General features: G+C 38.9%; 1 protein-coding gene across 1 annotated transcript; it reads left to right on the forward strand.

Annotated features, from left to right (window-relative positions):
- The first annotated feature begins 16,509 nt into the window (after positions 1-16,509).
- On the forward strand, positions 16,510-21,763 carry rpl14 (ribosomal protein L14). The gene is made up of 6 exons (XM_034705563.1): positions 16,510-16,631; positions 17,294-17,395; positions 17,479-17,573; positions 18,483-18,582; positions 19,960-20,013; positions 21,669-21,763. Exons 1-6 carry the CDS (start codon positions 16,629-16,631, stop codon positions 21,726-21,728), a joined length of 414 nt encoding a protein of 137 aa, XP_034561454.1. The 5' UTR covers positions 16,510-16,628; the 3' UTR covers positions 21,729-21,763.
- The last annotated feature ends 995 nt before the right edge of the window (positions 21,764-22,758 follow it).

Here is a 22,758-nt window from a genome sequence, read left to right on the forward strand (position 1 = left end):
ATAGTCCACATATCTGGTAGTTGCTTAACGCCTGAATTTTCTGGTGTGCCCTCCATAGGTATCCTCCAGTAGCATGTGTAGTGCATAGCCAAGCATGGGAAGAATTACGTTCATTATGCAGCCAATTGTGTAAACAATGCAAGATTACAATGCATGTCAATATCTGACCTGCAAATCAAAGACTAAATCTAAAACAAATTGAAAACCTCTGATCCTACTGATGGATCTAATTTACATGTACACTTATATACAAAGTATACCATCTTCATGCCTCTAAATGTAGTTAACTGCAGTGCATTGTTTCACCACTTCAGTATTTATCCTCTCAGTTGGGGATGCAGAAAAATACCTCCTCTCTTTTCTTTCTGTGTCAGCTTCATAAAATATATACAGGATATATTTCACATGGATCAATTTGATGATCGCCACACATAAGCTAAAAGTCACCTGTAAACACACGGACAGTGGAACCAGAAGCAGACTGGCTGATTAATGTGTCAAAAAAACAACAATAACTTACTCTCTGGGGGATGAGCAGAAAGTCTACCAGACAAGATGACTCAAGCTCGAAATTTGGCACCTAAGCTTTTGGAACTTGATTGCAGCAGCCCAGTGGAGACAAGAATCAAGTGTTGGAACTTTGCAGAAGCAGGGACCTTCCCTTGCAGCTTGACAGGAATAAGAAGTTCTTGCTGCAGCTCAGCAAAAACAGTGTGGGTTGCTGCAGGTAAGCAGGGAAAGGGAACAATTGCTGCAGCTCAGAAGGAGAAAGGGATGTTGGTTGCAGCTCGACAAAGACAGGAGATTGCCGTGTAATTGACTGGGAGTCTGGCTGTAGACACAGCAGAGGAGAGTTCAGGCTGTCCATCAGCAGAATCAGCCAACAGTGGATAAGAGAGATCAGAGAAAGGGAACAAGGGACCACTGACTCCTGTTCCTTATTCCCCAGTATACTTATTCCTGCCAGGCCACCCAGTGGGAACCAGGAAGGTCCACTGACCGGGAGGTAGAGGGAAGTGTCTTCTAGGGAGGATAGGCAGTGGAATCCCTGTTGCACTTTGTAACTTTGGCTCAGAGATACTTGGCATTTGGGATGGGCAATGAAATCAGGCACTTCAGGCTCAGAATGAAAAGTAGCAGACCTGGGGGGCCGAGGACATGAATTAAGCATGTTATACAAAGTTTTGGCTTAAAAGCCTGTTGGGTCTATGATTTACCAGTTTTTCCCATGAAGCTGAATAACTACAACTGATTGGTGACAGGATATCACACAGCTACGTCAAATTGGGCCTTGAAGATGCAGCGAATATAGGCAACAGCTCATTTTCACACCATCCCTACTTATGATGAGGACAAAAAGGATGAAATCTGGGGTCAGTCCCTGTGTCATCTACCCTCATAAAGTTAATTCACATCAATGTAAAACAGTGTTGGCTGGCAGTTTAACATCTGCTCATTTAAAACAATTTAAGTCATTTATGCTACAACACCTTTGGCCAGGTTTGTTTCAAATTATTGTTTTTGGTTGTTTTTTCATCAAACATGCAGCTTTTGGTTTATGTTGTTCAGAAAAAAGTGTCTGATCAGTTCATTTATTGATTTTAAACAATTCAGTCTCCAGTGTTTCCTGTTTTACTTTGGATTACTTACTCATTGTGTGTCTGGTTCAGTTTTACTTCCTGCCCTTGTGTGCTTCCCTCCTGTTTGATTCCAATAATCAGTTTCACCTGTGTCTTTGTCACACCTGTGTTGATTACCCCGTTTGTGTTAAGTTTCATTGTTTCCCCTCTTCTTTTGTCAGTTTGTTGAGTCTTTCATGAGTCTTCCCAGTGCTTGCTTCGGTGTCATTTCCCCGTGTGTGTAGATTAGGTTTTGCTTTTGGCTTGTGTTATTTTCCTCAGTTGGAATTTTAGTACTTTTCTTTAGTTTTGGCTTTTCAGTCTTTGGTTTAATAAATCTATTTATTTTGTCTGCAACTTTGGTTCTCTACTTTAGTTTGAGTCCAATACGTGACAATTAATCCCTCAACACTTTGGTAAACATTTAATCTAAATGAGTAACAAAGTATTTTTTTATATTTATTGCCTCCACATGGGATTAGGATATAATTTAACATCTACATTACAAACTTCAATCTTATTAAGAGCTTAGAACACAGTGTTAGGATTCAAAGATTTGAGGTCTTTTGTTTGTGTTAAGCCCTGAACTACACACACACACACATGTAGAAAAACACATTTTAATTGTTTAATTTACAATAATCTACCTTCAGCCACATTTAGGAGGATTCATACTCATTTTTAAGGGACTGTTTCATTAGTTTGAATCATTTTTGGGACATATCGTCAGTATGAGGAATCCTCAAAGGCTTATTAAATGTTTTGGCACTGAGTTAACTAAAAAATGAAAAATGTAATGATTATTTTGACTTGTTTTCTCTGACTTATTTAAAACTTCAGCCTAGATTATGAGACTCATGTTGGCAATTTTTTGCAGCATGTACACTCTGTGTGTATGTGTGTAAATGTGCGTGTGTCTGCACTGGCCCCAATTCCACTCCAAAGTCGCTTAGAGTGAGTCAGGAGATCAAAGTCGAAGCTGTAGATTAATCCACATAACAGGAGCTTTTCCACTAATAACAGAACATTCTTTTCATTCTGGCTGCCTGATACGTCAGTGCCACCAAGCCTCTGCAGCCGCACCAACACATGGACCTTAAACTAGAACTCTGGAGGAGCATACTCAAAGACAGCAACAACATACAGTACAGAGAGATGCCTCTGTTCATAAACACTTTAAGCCAGCCAGCCTTGTGCAGCATATTTAAGAATATCTTGATATCTTTCTGTGTGATATGTAAAATAAACTTTATAATACAAGTCATCAATCCTCAAAAAGAAGGATTACAATGCATTCATGATATATTTAATATTTCACATGAGAGCTATTACCTTTCACTGCATGTCAGTCTGATGGATTTGGACAGTTTTCCAGTAAAGTATGCCCCCAAAATATGTGAAAACTCACTGGGGCAATAAGGACACCTCTGGAATCTGTGGGGGACCAAGCTGTGTCTTATGTTTCACAGTCAAGCAAAAAATTTTCCAAAAGATGCTTGGCTCTCATTGGTTTATAGTGTCTCATTAAATGTTTTAGATTTTGTGTATTTGTAGAGATCGATTGGAAGTATTTTGTGCTTCATCGACAGGGTAGTCTGACCATGGGCTCCTTCACAAGAGGAAAAGACTGTCCTTCTTGATCCAGGTGAGTCAGATGGTCTTTTTATATGTCACAAATTATACAAATACATTTCTTGGTACAACATAAGGGACAAAGTATTTCACGGCCAGGTATGATGTGTGAATGCAGTGTATAAGCAAGATATTCTTATTAATCTGCAGTTTTACTAAAACTGCATTGTTCTGTTAGATTATATCAATAAACCTCTCTAGTTCCCAAAAAGGACCCCAAAACTGACAAAGTAAACCACAGACTTCAACCTGTGAACAATTTTAGATATCTCATACTTCAATGAAAGCATAACTAATAGATTCTCCTCGCGTAGCCTTCTTGTTTATCTCTGATGTAGCATACTGTGCGATGCCTCTCTCACTACTGTGGCTTATTAAAAACTCCTGATGTTATTAAGTGCTGCCGCAGATTAGCTTAACCCATGTCTTCTTTTATTCCTTTTTGTTGTTGCTGGTTTAGCCCATAGACTGTACAAAATATGAACGTAGTATCTGTGACGTCACCCATCTGTTCCTGAGCGCTGTTTTGAAGTAAATTGTCGGCGGGAGCTATATTGGTAGTGCTAATGGTAATTAGCTACTCAGACCAAAGCCGTTTTTGGAACCAGGCTGTAAACATGTTTATTTCTGCTGCAAAGATCGTCTTTTTTGAATGGGTGTGTATGTGGTTTTCAGTGTTTCTGCAGCCAGCCTTAAGCAGATTCTCAATGAATTGCTGTTTACAACACTGCCCCATGGGCTTTGTATTTTGAGACCAGAGGTTGCCGCTTGGTTTTACCATATTTTTATTCATACTTGTGAAACACAAGCCAGTTTAACAGCATTGTCTTTGTTCTTGTTGATGTGGGTATATATGATGCCCGTGAGGGGTTTTGTAATTGGATAACAGGTGTCACTTGGTAGACATGATCCGTACATGTTGGGCCACTGCATGCGTCAGATCTGACCTGAGATCAGTTAAATGTAGTCCAGTGATTACAGACAAGTAACATCAATATATGGAGCAGAGGGCGTCTCGTTTGGATAAATCAGTTTAGTTCAAGATACAGGATGTCCTGGGCCTGGCTAATACGAGCAACCCTACTGTGCCGGTCTGAAGATTAATTTTAGAGCTGGAAACTTCCCACTTCTGAAAAAAAAAAAGGTTGAAGACAGAATTTTCAGATCGTAAAACTAAACTCATCACTTGACAGAGGCTGGAAAGTCCACCAGCAATCACAACCATTACTTTAGCCATAGGACTTAAGATCACACCTCTTGTGGGTAAATAAGTGACAACTTTGTAAAAGAGACTTTGAAAGGTAGCTCCACTCGTCTGTGGAAAGAACTGGCCAAAGACACAGTGGGTGGATTAAAGGCTTGATCAAGATAAATTAACTATATGAATGCTGTATGAGGTAAGATAATCATTCCTATGTCCTGCCACTGTAACATCCATAACAGTAGGTCCATCCAAAAATCTCCCTGTCGGAAGCAGCATGGATCAGCAACTCCCTATCACACATAGAAATCATGTAATAGAATCACATAGAGCGAGCCTGTGTTTTGTCTCAGTGAAAGGGCCTCGGCCGTTGCCAGGCAGATGTTTGGGTTGGATCGCTGTGTGGTGGAACGCCACCCTTCCATCTGGCTTGAGCTGCGTAGACTACAGGAATAGAGTACTGAGAAAGCAAGGAACACAACTCCTCTTTCAAAACGATAGCATGACAGAGGAATGTTGTTCCTGCACCTGCAAGTCTTTTCTTTTATGACTGCACCAGAAAAAAAAACTCGAGCAATAATCATTTGAGGAATTTAATTTTGCCTTGGCTAAATCACTTGGAATGTTTGCATTGCACCGCAGAAACGAAGTCTACCCCAGGATTTTCATTATTAGAGAGCCAATGGATCCTGAGAATGAGGTTGGCATGAAACATCACTCATGTTAGTGAACTATGAATACATCAACAAACACTTCGCAAGGTGTATAAATTAGATTTTACGAGTCATAAACAAAAGATATTTTACTATGGTAAATAGACTGTATTTATATAACACTGTCTCTAATCTTCTGACTAATCCCACACACCGCTGGCACAGCCACCAGGGGCAGTTTGGTGTTAAGTGTCTTGCGCAAAGACAATTTGGCATGTGAACAGTAGGGCCTGAAATCAAACCCCCAACCTTTAAATTAATACAGCTGACTCTGATTCTTTGGTGGTGAATCTCTGTCTAGATTATTGGCAGAATACTGTCGTCTTCAAATGGAACCCATGAAGTCATGTACAGGAAAGGCTTGGCGTTCAAAGTGGTAACCGAATGAGAACACCACTGCTATAGGCAATGGCAACATGGAGCTTTAGCTGTAGTGTTTTAGCATGTTTGTAATAGCTAGCCATTGTGCACTGTACTTGTGTAACACAGTGCTTATGGTTAAGGTACCCTCAATGTCAAAAGCCACAGGCTATCGTAAGCAGACAGCATGGTGAATTTAAGCTAACGTTAGGTAAAGATGAGATCACTGGAAATATAACATTACATCTGTATGGCTAGAGAAAGTGTTACATGTTGTAACATGTTTTTTACACATCACAGTACAGCCAACATTTTTGCCAAAATTATCACAAAATGATAAAGAAAGATAACTAAATGTGAATGTATTGACCAACGACTGAAAAATGGATTTCATCGGCTTCGCCATTTCTGAAGACGTCATCAGACACATCACAAGTCATGAACTAATGGTTACAGAATTATTTCTTCAATGTCTGGATTAAAATCATAAGTCACTAAATAAATTGTTGATAACTGATAGCCTTTAGTCATTCTTTAGCTGTTTTAGTTATTCAAATAAAAAAAAACTGCATCTTTGTCAGGGCTGATCAATAGCAGCTGTGGCATAACATGGCATGCACTGGAGATGTAGATGTGTAAGATTCTTTATAGACCATGCTGCTGGCAGTTCAACAGATTAAAGAAAATGTTCTTTGGATGTGCAAAGAGTTTCCCTTGTACAGCAGGCAAGCAGTTCACTCCCATCATGCCCTGTCTCCCTCTTTAAGTATCAGCTATCTGCTGCCAAAAGACTGACTGGATATTAATAGCAACACTCCCAGAATCTAAACCACATTTGTTTAGGTCAAGGCCGAGCTCGGTGTCCATTAAACAGCTCAGAGAAGCTCAAATGACTCTGGCAGCGTAAGAAGAATGAGAGAGAAACTGAACAGATATCCAATGATCTTGCTGCTTTGCATGAAAAACTGGATTGAAGCGGTTTATCATTTACATTTGGTAACAGCAAATGTACTATACACACTGCAAACTTTCAAAACAATGCGTTTCTGTCTTAATTCTAGTTTACAACATTACAACAAGTTTAGAACTTAAAATTAATTCAGTTCCTTCAATTAAGAAATTGTTCTTTCTTTAAGAACCTTTAGTTTCAAGAAACTAGTATTTGCTTACCTCATTGGTGTTTTTTTTCAGCCCATATATTTTGCATATAATATTTGAAATAAGATTTAAATCTGTACTTTTCAGTTCAGTGTGGGTTTAACTGAGTGTAATAAAACATTTTGTTAAGTAAAGGGACAAATACACTCTGTGAGATGCAAGTTTTGAGCTGTGAATGCACCAGAGAGCAGCACTGAGACTTTTTTCTGAATCAAAGCCAAGTTGGAGTGAGGGTTGTCTCAAAGCACAGAAACCCATTAAGACAAAGAGGCCAAAAAGCTTTTTGGACTCTTAAAATCCTCAACAGCCACTGTAGCTTATTTTTATTACCTCGTACAAGATTAAAATTATAGCTCATTCATGACAGTTTGTAATCTAGCCTGTGTTATCCAACAGGTTCTTTTTCAACAATAAGAGTACATGGTATTATTTGGGTGATGTGAGAGCTGACAGGGTTGATGAGTTCTGGTGTTGAGTTAGGACTATAAACACATCAACAGTTAGTTAGCAGGGTGATGCACTGTAAAGGAGTCTCTAAAACAATGACATCTAGTGAGGGGACTTAAACTGATCATGATTTTGTGCTTCCAGTGACAGTGTTTAGCTATAATGAGAATCCCAGTCAAGTCTGTTTCGATGGCAGTTTCTAGAGGTACCTAAGGAACTGCTATTTCCCACACTGGGGTTATTTGGCTTTGGAGCTAACAGTTGACCAAGTGAGTGAGGAATTTTGCAGGCATGGTACACATCTTGATCATGAGGACATCAGAAAGTAGTACAACTTAAATTCAGTCAATTCTGCATACAGTCACATCATAGGTGTAGATTCTTTGTCTGAGCCCCGCAGGACTCTCAGTTTTAGGTGACAGGGAAAGGTCAAACAGGAGCAAACCTGGAGAGCATGATGTAACATGTAAGACTGTGAGTTTGTCCCAGAAGACTGGATGACTGGATGACCGGTACCAAACCCTGCTGACAAGGTCCAGAACATTCCTTTTTAAAAGTCAAGCCTCATTTTTCTCAGAACAGCAGGAACTAAATCCAACAGGAAGAGGGGAGGAGGAGAAGTGTGTGTGTGTGTGTGTGTGTGTGTGTGTGTGTGTGTGTGTGTGTGTGTGTGTGTGTGTGTGTGTGTGTGTGTGTGTGTGTGTGTGTGTGTGTGTGTGTGTGTGTGTGTGTGTGTGTGCGCATGACAGTGAGCCTGTTCTGCAGGGCTGTGGTTGAACTTCTAGTATCTCTGGAACTGGCTTTCCCCCAAACCCTGACACATCTGTCCAGAATCTGAAGACAAAAAGGAGGGAGAAGGAGGAGGGGTAGAGTGTGCAAAAATGTGTGTTTGTGTGTGTGTGGGGGGGGGGGGTGTGTGTGTGTGTGTGTGTGTGTGTGTGTGGGGTGTGTGTGTGTGTGTGTGTGTGTGTGTTTGTCTAACAGGACATTCTGTAAAACCTCTACTCCTGTGATGGTAAGTTTTATATAATAACAATGAAACACTGTTCTGTACACACCTCCTGAAGTAAGCTTGAGCCACTAACATGGACATACATCCACATGTGTTCACTATCTGTTAAGAGCGGGGTTAAGTAAACAGCAGTGCTGATAACCCTAAAGTTACCCTGGCCACTCTCATTGGCTTATCTCTTCATGATGTCCTCAAAATCCCTGGCTGCAGGCCAACAGAAACAGGACGGGGAAAGCTCTGCCCCAATCAATGGCAAGAAAACATGCTGAGCTGAGACACAGGAAAAGAGCAAACCTGAGAGAAGGCTGATGTTTCAGGTTTGGTTACAGTTAAATAGTGGCCTGTCTGACAGCACTCACTAGAACGTCTTCTTCCCCTGTGTTTATTCACATAGATTATCTTGTTAATTATGCCCAAAAGTTGGAATAAGGTGTGGTTCATAAATAAATAATCAAATAGAAAATATAACTTACACCAATACTGTGATTTGAACTGCATTCATAGAAAGAAACAGCTCAAAAACTCTAAACGAATTTGTTTAAAACTGCAATAATCAACACTTTTACAGTATTTGGCAAAATATTTTATGTCATGTCCAGACTGTGCGCTAGCTTACAGAACAAAACAGCCAAAGTTAGCTGAAGGCGTCCTTATCATAGACTGTATATCCGTGACATCACCCATCTGTTCCTGAGCGCTGTTTTGCAGCCAATCATCAGGGGGAGCCATATTGGAAATACTGAACTCATCCATAAGAGTGTGACGTAAAGAGGCAGAGTTTGAGCCTCCAAGCCAACAGCTACAGTGTCCCCGCCTGTCAGTCAAGTCAGTCATGTCCTTATTTGGGCAAAAACTAGTAATCTTAATATCTTCTGAACTGTTGCGTTAGATAAAAAATCAGCCCACATACAGTGTGTGCCGATAGAGAAATTAGCTTCATAGACCGAAGCCGTTTTTTGAACCAGGCTACAAAGATCATCTTTTTTGAATGGGTGTGTATGTGGTTTCCGATGTTTCTGCAGACAGCCTCAAGCGGATAATCGATGAATCACAGTTTATAACACTTCTGCATGGGCTTAATATTTTGAGACCGGAGGTTGCGGCTTGGTACTTATTTACAACTTTTCACCTTGCCAGAAACCATTTCATGCATGTTTAGACATCAGCTACATTAGCTACCTTACTATAGCTAGCTAGTGTTACTTCAACTAATCCGGGCTGCAGTTAACTGAGAGCACATCACAGAAGCTTTATTTGTATGGAGACAAGTGAAAATCACTTACCTGGCAACATACTGACAGAAGCAGACAAACAAAGACGCAAAGAAACAAATACTGAGAGCTTTAAAATACATCTGCTAATAAAGAGATTTGAAGGAGTAAAGCTAGATAACTCTATTCTAAATGCACATCTTCATGAGTGTTTTTAGTTTTTGGTCTGGATCTCCCTCAGGCTGAAGCTCAGTGCAGCTATGCTTTGCATGGTGAAAGGTCACCAAACCAGTATTTGCTTTACACTAACTCTGGCTTTGTACAGTGTCCTAATTCTGAGTGCAAACTTGTGTAATGTACCAAATAGCTTAAATGAATGATCATTCATATATGCCACAATGAAACAAAAGACCAGCATCAGTGTTACAAATAATACAGTGCGTATCAACAAAACAACCAGAAGATTATGTGCAGTTTCAGTGAAACTTCATCTGACCATCATTAAACAGCTTGTGGGAGTATTAAATTAATCTATACAGACTTTTAATTTAAACAATCATCTCTAATCACTGCTAACTAATACCTGTGTCAATCTTCAGTCGATTTTTTTACAGCCCTTTAATATTTTAATAGTGGCAATATATCAAGTGACAATGTGATAAAGGAGTTAATTCTAGTGATTGACACTGAGAAATAACTTCCGAATCAATGTGAGTTTGACTTGTTAGCAAAAATGTGGTTTGCTGTCCAGCTCACAACTTCAGTTATAAAGCTCTAACAACCCGTTATATACTTCCTGCTCATCACCTAACAGCAAAATGAAACATAAAGTGACTAACCTGTGGAAGTAGTCGAGCACTGGACACTTGGGATCTTGATTTTACCATGAGGAATCGATGGAGACAAAAAGTTGATTTTAAGAGGAGTGTACATAGGACTTTAGTTCAGCAAGTTTGTGGAAACAAAACTGAATTATTATGTTCCTCTATCATTGCTTGTATCATATGCAACTGTATTTTATCATTTGATTCAGTGTTATAATTGTTTATGCTGCCTCCAAGTGGACACAAAAGTTAATGATTCAGCTAAGTTAATGCTTTTATCTAATTGGAGGACATTTTTCAAAATGTGCTTGCATGGGTTTAGGGTTAGTTTTTGCTCTTCATGGATCTACATATAAAGAAAGCAAAGAAAAAAACCCTACTGTAGGGTGTGTGCATGTGTAAATAGGAGTAGTGTGGTTTAGTGTAGAGTGAAGGGAGGGGAGCCTTATAACACCTCCTGTAGATGCAGCAGCCGGCCTTAAACCTGAGTAATGATCTGGTGAAAATTCATTGTTCTGCTGTCCAGACCAGAGCTGTTTTAATTGGAGGTAGAAAGCTCCAGAGCTGCTTTTTTGAGAGGTTTGCATGGCCTGAGAATGTAAGGAAAATGCCTCAGAAGAAAGGTTATATTTAAAACTGTGAGTAAATGTGTGCGCATTTGATCAGGAACAGTCACAACTCCAATAAGTGTGTCCTTCTTTTATGTGACATTAATTCTTATGAAAAGATCTTAGAGTAAACATTGTGTTTTATGGCTCTAGAGGGTGGTTTAAAGATACAAATGAATCCTCTATTGTAAAATAAAATGACCCACCTTTCTTTTTATTTGACAGCATCTGAGTCTGTTGCGAAGAATCAAACATGGAACTGCTCACTTGAGTGCATCTACTTGTCATTTTATGGGTAAGGCTGTTTTACCGCTGCATAGCTCTGAGCTGTGCACAGCACAGCATACGCTGGAACTTACACACACACACACACACACACACACACACACACACACACACACACACACACACACACACACACACACACACACACACACACACACTCTCACACCAAGCAATTCTGTCAAAGTGAGCCCCTAAATATAGCCATAGCAGTGTTATTATCACAGCAGGGGTGGTGCTCTGTTATCTCTCACCCTTCACTCCCATTGTTTTACTACTCCAATAGATGACAGCTTCACAAGTACTGGGGCCTGTTTGCTCTGTATATGGCCTGTTATATAAGATGTGCATGGACACTGGTTATTTTGCTATGTTTTCCAGCAGCATCAGTTTTAAAACTGATCTCATGTCCAGTTTTAGGTGCCAGAGAGGAAAAAGTCCCCTACTTTGTGCCACAATCACACTCATGTCTAACATAGTGGTATTTATAATATAATCATCAGCTGATAGAAACATATGATCAGACTCAAATTCAGAATACATTCTCAGTTCTCATCAGAAACTGTATAAACAACAGCTACACTGATTGATTAGGAGGGCCTGCTCTGAAGAACACACACCAAGACACCAGGGAGCATTGTTTCTTTCCTTTCTTTGTTACAAAGCAGCGACATGAAAATGTCCCTCAAGGGCTTGCTGAGTCACCCATTCAAAACTGGCCACACTGAACAGCGTGATGAGAAGTGGTGGTCTGAGCCACCTGCTGCGCTGCTGCCTGGCCTGGAACTGCCTGGCAGTCTGGAACATTGGTTATGAGCACACGCAAAGACATGACATACACAAAAACACACCTATTATTCATTCACAAAAGTCATTGTTAACCAGGCCGAATGTGTACTCGCCTGTTTCAGGATTTCTCAACAACGAATAACTTACTTTACTTCAATCTCTTAACACTCATAACACACAAAACAGTTCTCTTGTTCTACTTCACAGTGTTTACTCCCAAACAAACATGCTGTTTATTAGGTGGTCAGAGGGATTGGTGCATACCAGGGAGCGCTCAGTAGCAGAGCTACAACACAATCATTCCATGGTTGTTAGGGGACAGGATCAGATGTATTGGCCTTTTTATGCACAGGTCTAAACAGATGTTTTCAAAATCCTCCATTGACAGTAAGTTTAGATTTTATTTAACATCAAAGAAACAAGGTCTCATGTATGTTAGATTGGATTGTATATTAGCTGTTTGTTTTATTTGATTCATGCTTCAGTCTTAGATGATGCATTCAAGCTTCTTTGCAAAATGTTGAACCAAAAGATTACTAAACTACTCTCATTTCTGTGGGTATAAATGAGTATTTGACTCTCTGTCTCTGTTTGTCAACAAAACCAACCAACCAGCCTATATGAAATAACAACAATATAAACATAAGATATCTAAAAGACTCCTTCTGACACTCAGTTATTGACATGTTAAAGTATGACAGGTGCTGCTGGATTTACAAATGGATGGTTTGTATCAAAACTCTCAATATCTAAAACATTTTATTTGTGTTGTTGGTAATGATAAATCAACGCCAGGTTTTCTAGCAAATATTAAATTCTTCCTGCAATATCCTAGTCCATGATCAGGGATCATTATCGCAGTGACCTACTATTGGCCATGACTTTGACGTGCAGCATTACCAAAAGCTTAGTAGGGGTTTTCATGACTTAAAGCTAGTGCTATGGCTAGAGCTAGAAGCACCACCAGGTTAGTAGCAGCCCACTGAATTGTGGATTTACTAATCATTACTAATTTGTAGAGATGTATTGTTTGTTGGATGACTGATGACAGTATTCAGGTCAGACTGATAAAGTAGCAACTCTGTGTATGTAACTCTGGCATTACCTACTCTGTTTTAAATTGTCTGAACACATTTGCTATTAAATGAAACATTAAAGAAAAAGTTGTTGGTTAGCTAGAGAATTAGTGCAGTCAGACTGCATATCAATGAATCATTCTGCAAATTCTCCCTGAGGACTGTAATGATGATAATGTATGTTAATTATCCCCATCTTTTTCTCTTACAAACATGCCCTAATGCATTATTGTGTGATTAAACAAAGCCTACATTAGATCAGGGATGATTTGTCAAACAGGCATGACTCAGATTTTCCAGACATGAAACACTAAGGGCAACTTCAGTGAAAATATTACCATCTTTAACTGCAACCATCTGTGCTTGTGTGTGAGTACACACTTGTGATGCAACATTTATCACCTGTACTGTATAGTGTGTGTGTATGTGTGCTGTCATGGTGAAGAACATCTGAAAGTCTCATTGGGGCATCCGCTTCTCTGCACTTGTACTTTTGTACAGCGCAGGGGATTGCCTGTTCAAACAAAGATTAGAGTTGTTAACTACGTCAGATGTAAAGGAGATTTTGCATTCCACCTCCTGCACGTCACCAGGGGCCAGAGTTTTCACCAGAACAGTCTGAGAGGTCAGACAGGATTTCCCCCTTCAGTAGCAGTTGGCTACAGAAATACAGCCCTGGAAAAAAACAAGCTTGTGGAGACACGGTCACAGGAAACCCAAACAAAGCGTCTCTGACATTATATCTATAAATAAAATGAATTTCCCATCAATCACCATAGGTTTCCTTCAGAAACACATTTGCTTTGTACTCAGAAGTTCTTCTTGGTACCACAGAAACACCCACACGTGTAAACAGACTGGCCTATGTAATGATAAATTACTGTGAAGACAATTGTCTTTAGTAAAGAGGTGAATATGTTGGATATCTGTGGTCAGGTGAGACATGTTTGGACTTCATCAAATAATCTGTATATACCTGAAATAAAAAGTTTTATTGTGTGCACAGTTTACATCTTTTCATTAATTATGTCACTTCTTATAAGAACACAAGCAGGTGTATTTCCCCTTTCACTGAATGCTTGAGGTCTGAATAAACACACAATGACAGATGAATGGGAATTATTTGCTCTTCCTGTTGCACTTTGATTCCTGTCCTTCCTTTAGAAGATGGAAAATTATACTGTGGCATGCTTCCTGTCTTTGTTTGGTGTGACAGAAGCACTATGGCTGAAGAGCTGGAGAAGATAGATGTCTCATTTAAAGTGGATTCAACCCAACAAAGGTAGTCCAATCAGCACTTATTTCTAATTTGAAACTCTGTTCCAATCCAGCTTGTGAGGACAAACACTGATTTTGCATCCATTGTTCTTTTAAGCATATGATGAAAGAATCAAATTATTTTGATGTATCGTGTAGCAGAGATTTTAATATCATTATGATTTAGCTGCCATCTAGTGGTGTATCTTCGCCAGTAAGTAATTATGTTAAAAAGTATGAACAGTTTTATATGAACATATTTCATTCATCAAATGATATTATTTTTCCTATGACTTCCCATGAAAAGTGGGTCACTGCTCTTTCTGGATGTCCTTTTGTCCGAGAATAAATTCTAAGAATAAATAGTTTGATTAATAGTAAATACAACAAATAATATTAATAATGATAACAACAAATAATATTAATAATAATAATAATTGTTACTATTATTATTATTATAATAACAATAATTAGAATGAAAAAAACATATTATTCATAATCCACTTTGAAAATTAATCTCAATGTGCAAGTGTAAAGACTTAGTTTGTCAAGAGCATCATGCATGCAAGAGAAACTTGCAGCAGTCTGTTAAAGTGGAGGTTTTGAGCTCTCAGAATTTCAATTATTATGAGTTTAGGAACATTTGTCATGGTCCCCCTGAATTTGTAATTTTGAAAATTTGAGGGGCGTCAGTGGCTCAGTGGTAGAGTCTGGTAATCTCTCAGACGGAAGGTTGGGGGTTCCATCCCAGGTCTGGCTGTCTGCGAGCAAAAGTGTCTTTGGGCAAGACACTAAACCACAGACTTGTGTGTGTAAAAGGTATCAGTTAATACCGAAAGGCGTCTACCATCAATGTATGAATATGGTCTGAATGGCTGAATATGACATGTATTATAAAAAGGGTGTTCAATTCTGAAACAAGATGAAGCTATCTTTGCAAGTTTTATCATTTTTCTATAAGTATTCTTGAATTCTGGAAGTATAAAAATATAGTATTGAAATGAACTGAATGTTGTGTTCACTGCAAACAAATGCAACCTTATATATGTGTAAGAGAGAGATTTGGTATATGAAATCAAAAGAATGACTGAGAAATTGTATCTGGAAGAGGCTGCATCTTTTATTATTATTATTATTATGATTATTATAATTACTATTATCATCATCAATATTATCATCATCAATATTATTATTGTCATTATTATCAACTTTATTATTATTATTATTATTATTAGTAGTAGTAGTAGTAGTAATAGTATTATTATTATTATTATTATTAAGCTGAAACATAAAGTAAAAATTACTGATATGAATACAGAGGAATTTCTTCCAAAATGAAGACTAACTGAAGTTTTTGTGATTTCTTGCACATTTACAAATGTGCAATACATGATTATAATAGCTAGTAGACTACCAATAAGATAAAATACTTGGCAGGTATTCTGCTGAATTAAAGTGGGTGGAGAAGGCAGGACAACCGAGTTTAATTGTTTCTTCAAGCCATGGTCAATTCCACTGTAAAATCTGCAGAAATTTGGGCTCACAGAAAGAGCGCTATTTATTGTTACAATGTCACATCCCAGCCCTCATGATCTTGACATTCTTAATGAGTAAATGTCCTGCGTCCTCGTGAAACCGAAGCTCGGTTTTGTGTGGTGGTAGACCCAATTTATACGAAGGTACTTCAACCACCTCTCCCTGCACAGGAGTACCCTCTGGTGGCAGCACTCATAACCAGTCAACAGTAACCTGATGAGTAGCATATACACAAGTAGTCTATAATAGTGTGACCGAGGGTTTTCAATGACGCCTATACTTTATCAATGTATAATAAATAACACGAGGCTTCGTCTATTTGGCACGTTCCAACTTTATTCCACGTACCACTGTCAAGACCTTTTTATTTACAGTCTATGGTCAAGACCACATCAACACCTCCACACTTCCGTTTATCCACCTTCAAAATAAAAGCACCGGAAGCTTCACAGGAAAAGCTAAAATACTCCGATCTAACAAAATAGCTTACAATAGTGATGTTGCATCTGTGTTGGCTTACCGCAACCACACTGATGGTTCCCGTCGTTGTTTGGTTTGTGTCAATCATAGCCTGTGTACAGTCTACGGTGTCAGCACTACTTGTGTTCATTCTATAGACTGTATAAAATATTCATTCCGATATTTCCCAGGGACCATGAAGGCAACCAGAAAATGTGACGCAGAAGTTTGAGATCCGTCCGCGCAATTCATTATACAAATGATTTTGTTATCAAATTAAGATTAATTTGTGGCTCCACTCTCAAAAAAACAAACACGTTCCACGACATTCTTCAGACGTATATGTACAATAAAAACTGCACTGCGCATGCGTACAGGCTGGGCGGAAGATGTATGTGCGTCAAGCGGAAGCTCTAACGTCCTTTCTGTCCCCGGACTGCCATCATGGTGAGTTCGCCATTAGAGTTTTAGCATTTTAGAGTTGATTTTATCGCTATATAACCAATTATTCGGGGCAAAATTGGGTTTCGTGTTGTCCAAACGTTTATATGTGTAACCACCATGTGTTTTTGTGTGACTGCTGATGTATCTTAAGTTTTAATTACATTTGATCAGATGTCGGCTATTTCCCGAATAACAACGTGGTCCATCAGGGCGAGAGGCCCGATACCTGTAGCCTTCAGACAGCTCATTTATGTAGTGACCCAAGAACAAACACATGTATCATGCGTAAAAGACGTTTTTCCTTTTAAATACAATCAGTAACTTATCTTATGTGTAGTCCACGTTAGTCAAAGGCTCACTCGCTAGCATGGGAGACTGCAGCTTGCTAATGCGAGCTAATGCTAGCTTGTAGAATCGTACGTGTCAGCTCTGGCTCTAAAGCGCAAAGCTCCATGTTAGGCATCCTCTATTCTTATTTCTGAGCCTTCTTACTGACCTTTACAGTATGCAGGTATATAGTTGTCACACAGTCAGATTGTTGTTAAGAGAAATAGCCCAGATTGATGAAGTACCGCTCCCCGACTACCCAGAGATGGGGCTTCTAGCAGGCCCTCCTCCTGTCTCGGTTACTTTGAGGTTTAAACGTGTTGTTTCTTTTCTTACAGGTGTTCAAACGCTTCGTTGAGATCGGCCGTGTCGCTCACGTCTCCTTTGGACCCCATGCTGGCAAGCTCGTGGCCATTGTAGATGTCATTGACCAAAACAGGGTGAGTGGTGTGGAGGGTCTTGGATGTTCAGTCCTACACTTGGACTTGTTATTAATTGTCACTTGTCCCCTGTGCTTTTTCAGGCTCTTGTTGATGGACCCTGCACTGGCGTGAAGAGGCAAGCCTTGCCCTTCAAGTGCATGCAGCTCACAGACTATGTCATCAAAGTACCACACAGGTAGGGTGCAAGCAAGATCACATCCCAACTTCCAAAAATCATCAGAATCTCACAGATTTCTTAAAGGTACAGAGTGTAGAATTCAGCAGGACATACATAAATGGAATATAATATTTAGAAATATGTTGCAATGAGTGTATAATCACCTTACTTAAAATTTTGTATTTGCTAACTAAGAATGAGCCTTTTATATTTGCATAAAGAAAGGGATCCCTTCCACGGAGGCCGTCATCTTGCTCTGCAACATTTCTACAGAAGCACAGAAAGAACAAAATATACCCCATGCACATTTTTTTTTTAAAGATTACTTGATACAGGAAGGATCATACTTCTCATGCATCACATGAGCTTCTTTTCCAGGGGTTGATCAATACCGTTATATATTCCCCTTTTCTACACATTGTACCTTTCAATGAAAGTGCCAAGTAGCATTTTGTGGCTTATATGCTTACGTGTTTGGGTTGTTCCCTTACATTCAGCGCTTCATAAGATTAAACACATACATGTTTTTGTGTAATACTAGGATGTACACCACATGAGTTCTAACAATCAGTTATAAGATGTCTATAAATGTAAATAGCTCTTGATTTTTTTTGTCATTCAAGGCATCTTATCTTTATAAAATAGAATCAATCGAAGTACATATATCAGAGTTTTCTGTCATTGTAATCTTAGTGGAACTTGTGTCCCAGCTGTGCTTTAGACATTGTAAATGCATGAGCTTTGACAAAATGGAAAGCTGTACATTTTGAAGTTTTTTTTCCCTTGACTCAGATCTTACCACTTTTCAAAGGGGCTTTTAATGCCAGACTGAATAGTGATATTCTCCTTCTAAGAGAAACTTGTGTATATGATGAGCCATTGATGATTCCCATATTATTTGTACTCACTGTATTTGTTTGTTTGCAGCGCTCGCCAGAAGTTTGTGAGGAGAGCCTGGGAGAAGGCTGGAGTCAATGAGAAGTGGTCACAAAGCAGCTGGGCCAAGAAGATCGAGGCAAAACAGAAGGTAAACACTTTCTTTCACTTTGTACTTGTTTGATATAACGGTTTAGTCGTCAATTATATTCATAGTTAACACACATCATTTTAAGTGAAACTGTTATTGCAATGATAACGTGCAATATCTACAACCTTGTTAAAAGCATCATGACCAGAGATTCCAAATTCACTGTTTACATAGACACTTACTAAAGGGATCTGATTAAGGCGTGCATACACACACACATTGAGCATTTAATTGAAAGAAATGTATTCGGACATGTGCAGAGTTGACCTGCCTGCCTTATCTGTCAGAAAAAAGCAGCTGTGCCTTCTGTAGATACTGCTGTTGCTGCACACCTCCACATATTTCTACTCCAATTGCCCCCTGCTGCACGCCACATACATAATTCTCCTCCTTTCTCCCATCTGTGTCTTTGGACATTGTGTGTGAATAATGTTTTTTCCATAATGGGCCTACATGATGTGCTGCAAACAATGCTTTTTTCCTGCTTCTCTCCCTGATAAACCTGCAAGCTCAGCAGTATATTCATCTGTAACTGTTAAACAGGGCATTGGTGTGTACCCACTGAAAACAGTTCAAATTGTGCCCTAGTTTGCAGTGTATTGCACATTGCTTTTATGCAACTCAAGCATGCTGGGTGATCATTACACATTATGTAATGATGAGTTTAACACTCTTGTAGGAAGCTCTTTGGATTGACATGACACCCTAATTTAAGACACGTGACCCTAAGGCTGGGCTACAATAGTTCCCAACTTTGGGAGTGTAGGAGGACCATCCCTCATGATCCGCTCATGGATTCAGTATTTCCGTAGCATCTGGTAACCTAAATTTGCACTCACCTGCTCCGCTGCTGTTGCTCTTAATTCTGAACAGAGTCCACATTGGTTCTCAATGTGATGCTAACAGAAGCTAACGGTTTCACCTCACCTTACGGTCTTTGGTGTCAACAAGCAGAGGCCAAAAGTGGTGGAACTCTTTTCCACAGATTGATTTGACATGACGTGTGACCAGTTTGCCTCTGTTGTTGCTCATGTTAGTGAAAGTTAATAAACATTGTCATGGGGTTTTAACCAATCAGAATTGAGCATCTTACACAGCCAGAGATCGGAAAGGGAGGCAGGTAATAATATGGTTTAGTTGTAGTGACTGTCCAACCAAAACACAATAAAACACATGCTGCGTGAGCAACAAGAAATAGGCAACATTGGTTAAAAAAAGACTTGTTGTAAAACCAAATGGCACCAGCTACTGTTCAGCTGCCCTTGATGTTCATACCCATCCTCAAACTGAATCCTATCCTTTATTACTAGCGGTTATTGTCTAGACAAATATCCGCCCTGGTATTCCCTCACTGTTTTGATTTGGTTATCTTTGCAGAGGGCCAAGATGTCTGACTTTGACCGCTACAAGGTGATGAAGGCCAAGAGGATGGTAAGTAAATCACTTCAAGAAGCAGGTTTCATTTATGATGGTGTGTCGATTAAAACAACGTAAACCTAATCAGAGCTGAAAAGTCGAAATGAATGAGGGGACAAAAAGTTTGACCTGGCAGTCAGTGTTGGAAATTGTATCGAACAAGTTTACTTACATTCAAGAGATTTTCTTTACAGTCGGCTTAAAGTTTTTTTAAACATCCCATGCCCCCTATACCAAGTCAAAAGTTTGAGTCAGAATGACAACAACTCAAATACGTTAAATAGAACATTATTTAGTAAAGTTACAATTGAATAAATAACATTTTATTCGTCTAATTCAAATGTATATATTGATCTCTCATGACCTTCTCAAACGGAGATGAAAATATTCTTCAGCTTGTTTTACTATGAGAAAAGTTGGCTCTGGAGGCCGTTAATTATCCATGCAAATGATAGATAAGTTCCATCTCAACCTGCTGATTTCAATCAGAAGACAAAGTGCACAACCGTTCATGTACTATACAATCGTGCTCCAAAATAACGTAACAAACCTCTCGGAGCTTAACGATAATGACTCGGATGTGTTCCAGTTTTAAAGACATTTTGATTGCCATTGTGTTTTGATCTGTTAGTCTGCTGCCATCTACAAGGTCCACTCTTTGGTTATTATTTTCTGATTTGAAACGGATGTATAGCTATATAATCATACTGTTATTTACCTACTCAACAATAGGAGTACACTCTGTTTGTGGCACCCGAGTCTCTCACCTTTCATTGCACACAGGGCAGTGACAGTGGATTACAATAGTAACCAGACATACTGTGAACGCTTCCTGTTAAATCCTCATTTAGCTGCCATGAAGTATGATTCACAGAAATAATGTTCTGGGATAGGATGAAGTTGGCACCTTCACTCAAAATGAAACTGAAATAATTCTAATAATTTGATACAAAACTAGGCTACGTATACACTGTATTTCAAAATGTGCTTAATTTGTTCTTTTAAAAAGGCCAGCAGTTCATTGTCAAATTAAGATCGACTTCTCTTTGATGTGACATGGTGCCAAATACACAAATAAAGAGGTTACACATAGAAAAGAAAATACAGGAAGGGTAACAAAGAGTAAATTAAAAATAAAGATTCAGAAAAAATATTTAATTTGGTGTAGAAGAATTCATCTGAAGGCGGGGAATAAAGGTTCTTTGTCCCAAATTTTTGGAGGGAATAACCAGACCCTCACTTATTATATTTTCTCTGGAGCTTTGTGCAAATATTTTTACTTTTAATCATAACTTGTGTTTTATTTATGCAGTTAAAACTTTGGTATGTGCTGCACCCTTGTCAGCACTCAATTTTCCTGCTTTTTTGTCCTTTGCCAATACTATCCCTGTGGTAGTGGGATACATCTGTGTGAGCCTTTGCACAAGCGGCTGACTAAACAGCTGCAGCTAATGAAATTAATGATGGGTCACTTTGATTAAATTGTGCCAGCGTTCAAACATCCAAAAAAGATAATGCGATTTTCAATTGTCACTCTTTAAGAGGCAAATGATTATTAAATGTATCAAACTGCAGCTTGATTAATCACTTAATGATGCTTCAGTTAATGGTTTATTTATTCTGTGTTCAGTATTTTTTGATTAAATCATTCATTGTTTTTGTTTCTACAGAGGAACAAGATCATCAAGCATGAGGTGAAGAAGCTGCAGAAGGAGGCAGCAAAGAAGTGAAAAGTTTCACAAAATAAATCCCTGATTCAATTGTTCATCTGTGTCCTCTCTTCTTTGTCTGCTTGCTCAAATGTGTTGTGACTCCTTTTAAAGATTTATTTCACCTCTGCTGATGACAAATTGAATGAACTGGAAAATGCTCACTGATCATTTCACTTGATGGAAGCATTGATACTGGTATTTAAAATCTACAAATCAGGAGTGCAAGATAATGTACACTTGAATGCATTTATAAAAATGAAACTGAGCTTAAATGAGTGTAGGGGGCTAAATGTCTGAAGTTCATACAAGTCTGGGAAAAGGAACTAAGCGTGTAATGATCACAAGTAAGGCACTTTCCATTTAAGACAGGGTTTCAGTTATTCTGTTTAACAATCAGGAAGCAATAAGAGTTATAGCTGTAGAAAAAGCAGTACACTTTAGAAATCCCACTTAATATATACCTGTATAATGGTACTACATTCACTTAAATATAAAATTATAGGCCTTGGAATTTCAAAACATGATGTAATGGTACAATTACTATAACTTGGTGCAGAGTTTCCACCCACTGTCTTTTGCTTAGCCCCTTCAGGCTTCTGTGAAATTTAACACAAAAGTTGTTCTCTGACTCAGGATGGGAGCATAATCCCCATGTTTGATCAACCACAACCCTGGGGGTGTATTTACAGAGTGTGGGTCTTTTGATAGGAATAAGGTGGGGATCCGTTTTAAAAACGGATGCATTAGATAAAACTGGATTGTATAACTTCTTTAAAAAAAAAAACTTTAATCCACTAGGTGGCAGTGTCAGAAAACGATGAGCCCTTGCCCTTTGTATATGTGCATAAGTAAAGGAGACACGTTTTCAGGTGCATGGGGGCTGATTTAAGTCTCCCCCAATGCATGGCTCAGTCCTCTTAAGATTGCTAACTTTGGGAAACTGTCACAGCTATATTCTGTTGATGGATCACAATGACCATGTAACACAGGTCTCACATAAACAGTCTTCTTTACCTTCTCTGGAAATAATGATTATTAAAAAACATTT

This window comes from Notolabrus celidotus, chromosome 16 (assembly GCF_009762535.1).
Source record: "Notolabrus celidotus isolate fNotCel1 chromosome 16, fNotCel1.pri, whole genome shotgun sequence".
NCBI classification, from domain to species: domain Eukaryota; kingdom Metazoa; phylum Chordata; class Actinopteri; order Labriformes; family Labridae; genus Notolabrus; species Notolabrus celidotus.

Bases quoted from the DNA above. Each gene is read 5' to 3' on its own strand.
- rpl14 (XM_034705563.1), top strand. The intron at 18,583-19,959 runs GTAAACACTTTC...TTATCTTTGCAG, and splicing joins AGATCGAGGCAAAACAGAAG to AGGGCCAAGATGTCTGACTT. The intron at 20,014-21,668 runs GTAAGTAAATCA...TTGTTTCTACAG, and splicing joins TGATGAAGGCCAAGAGGATG to AGGAACAAGATCATCAAGCA.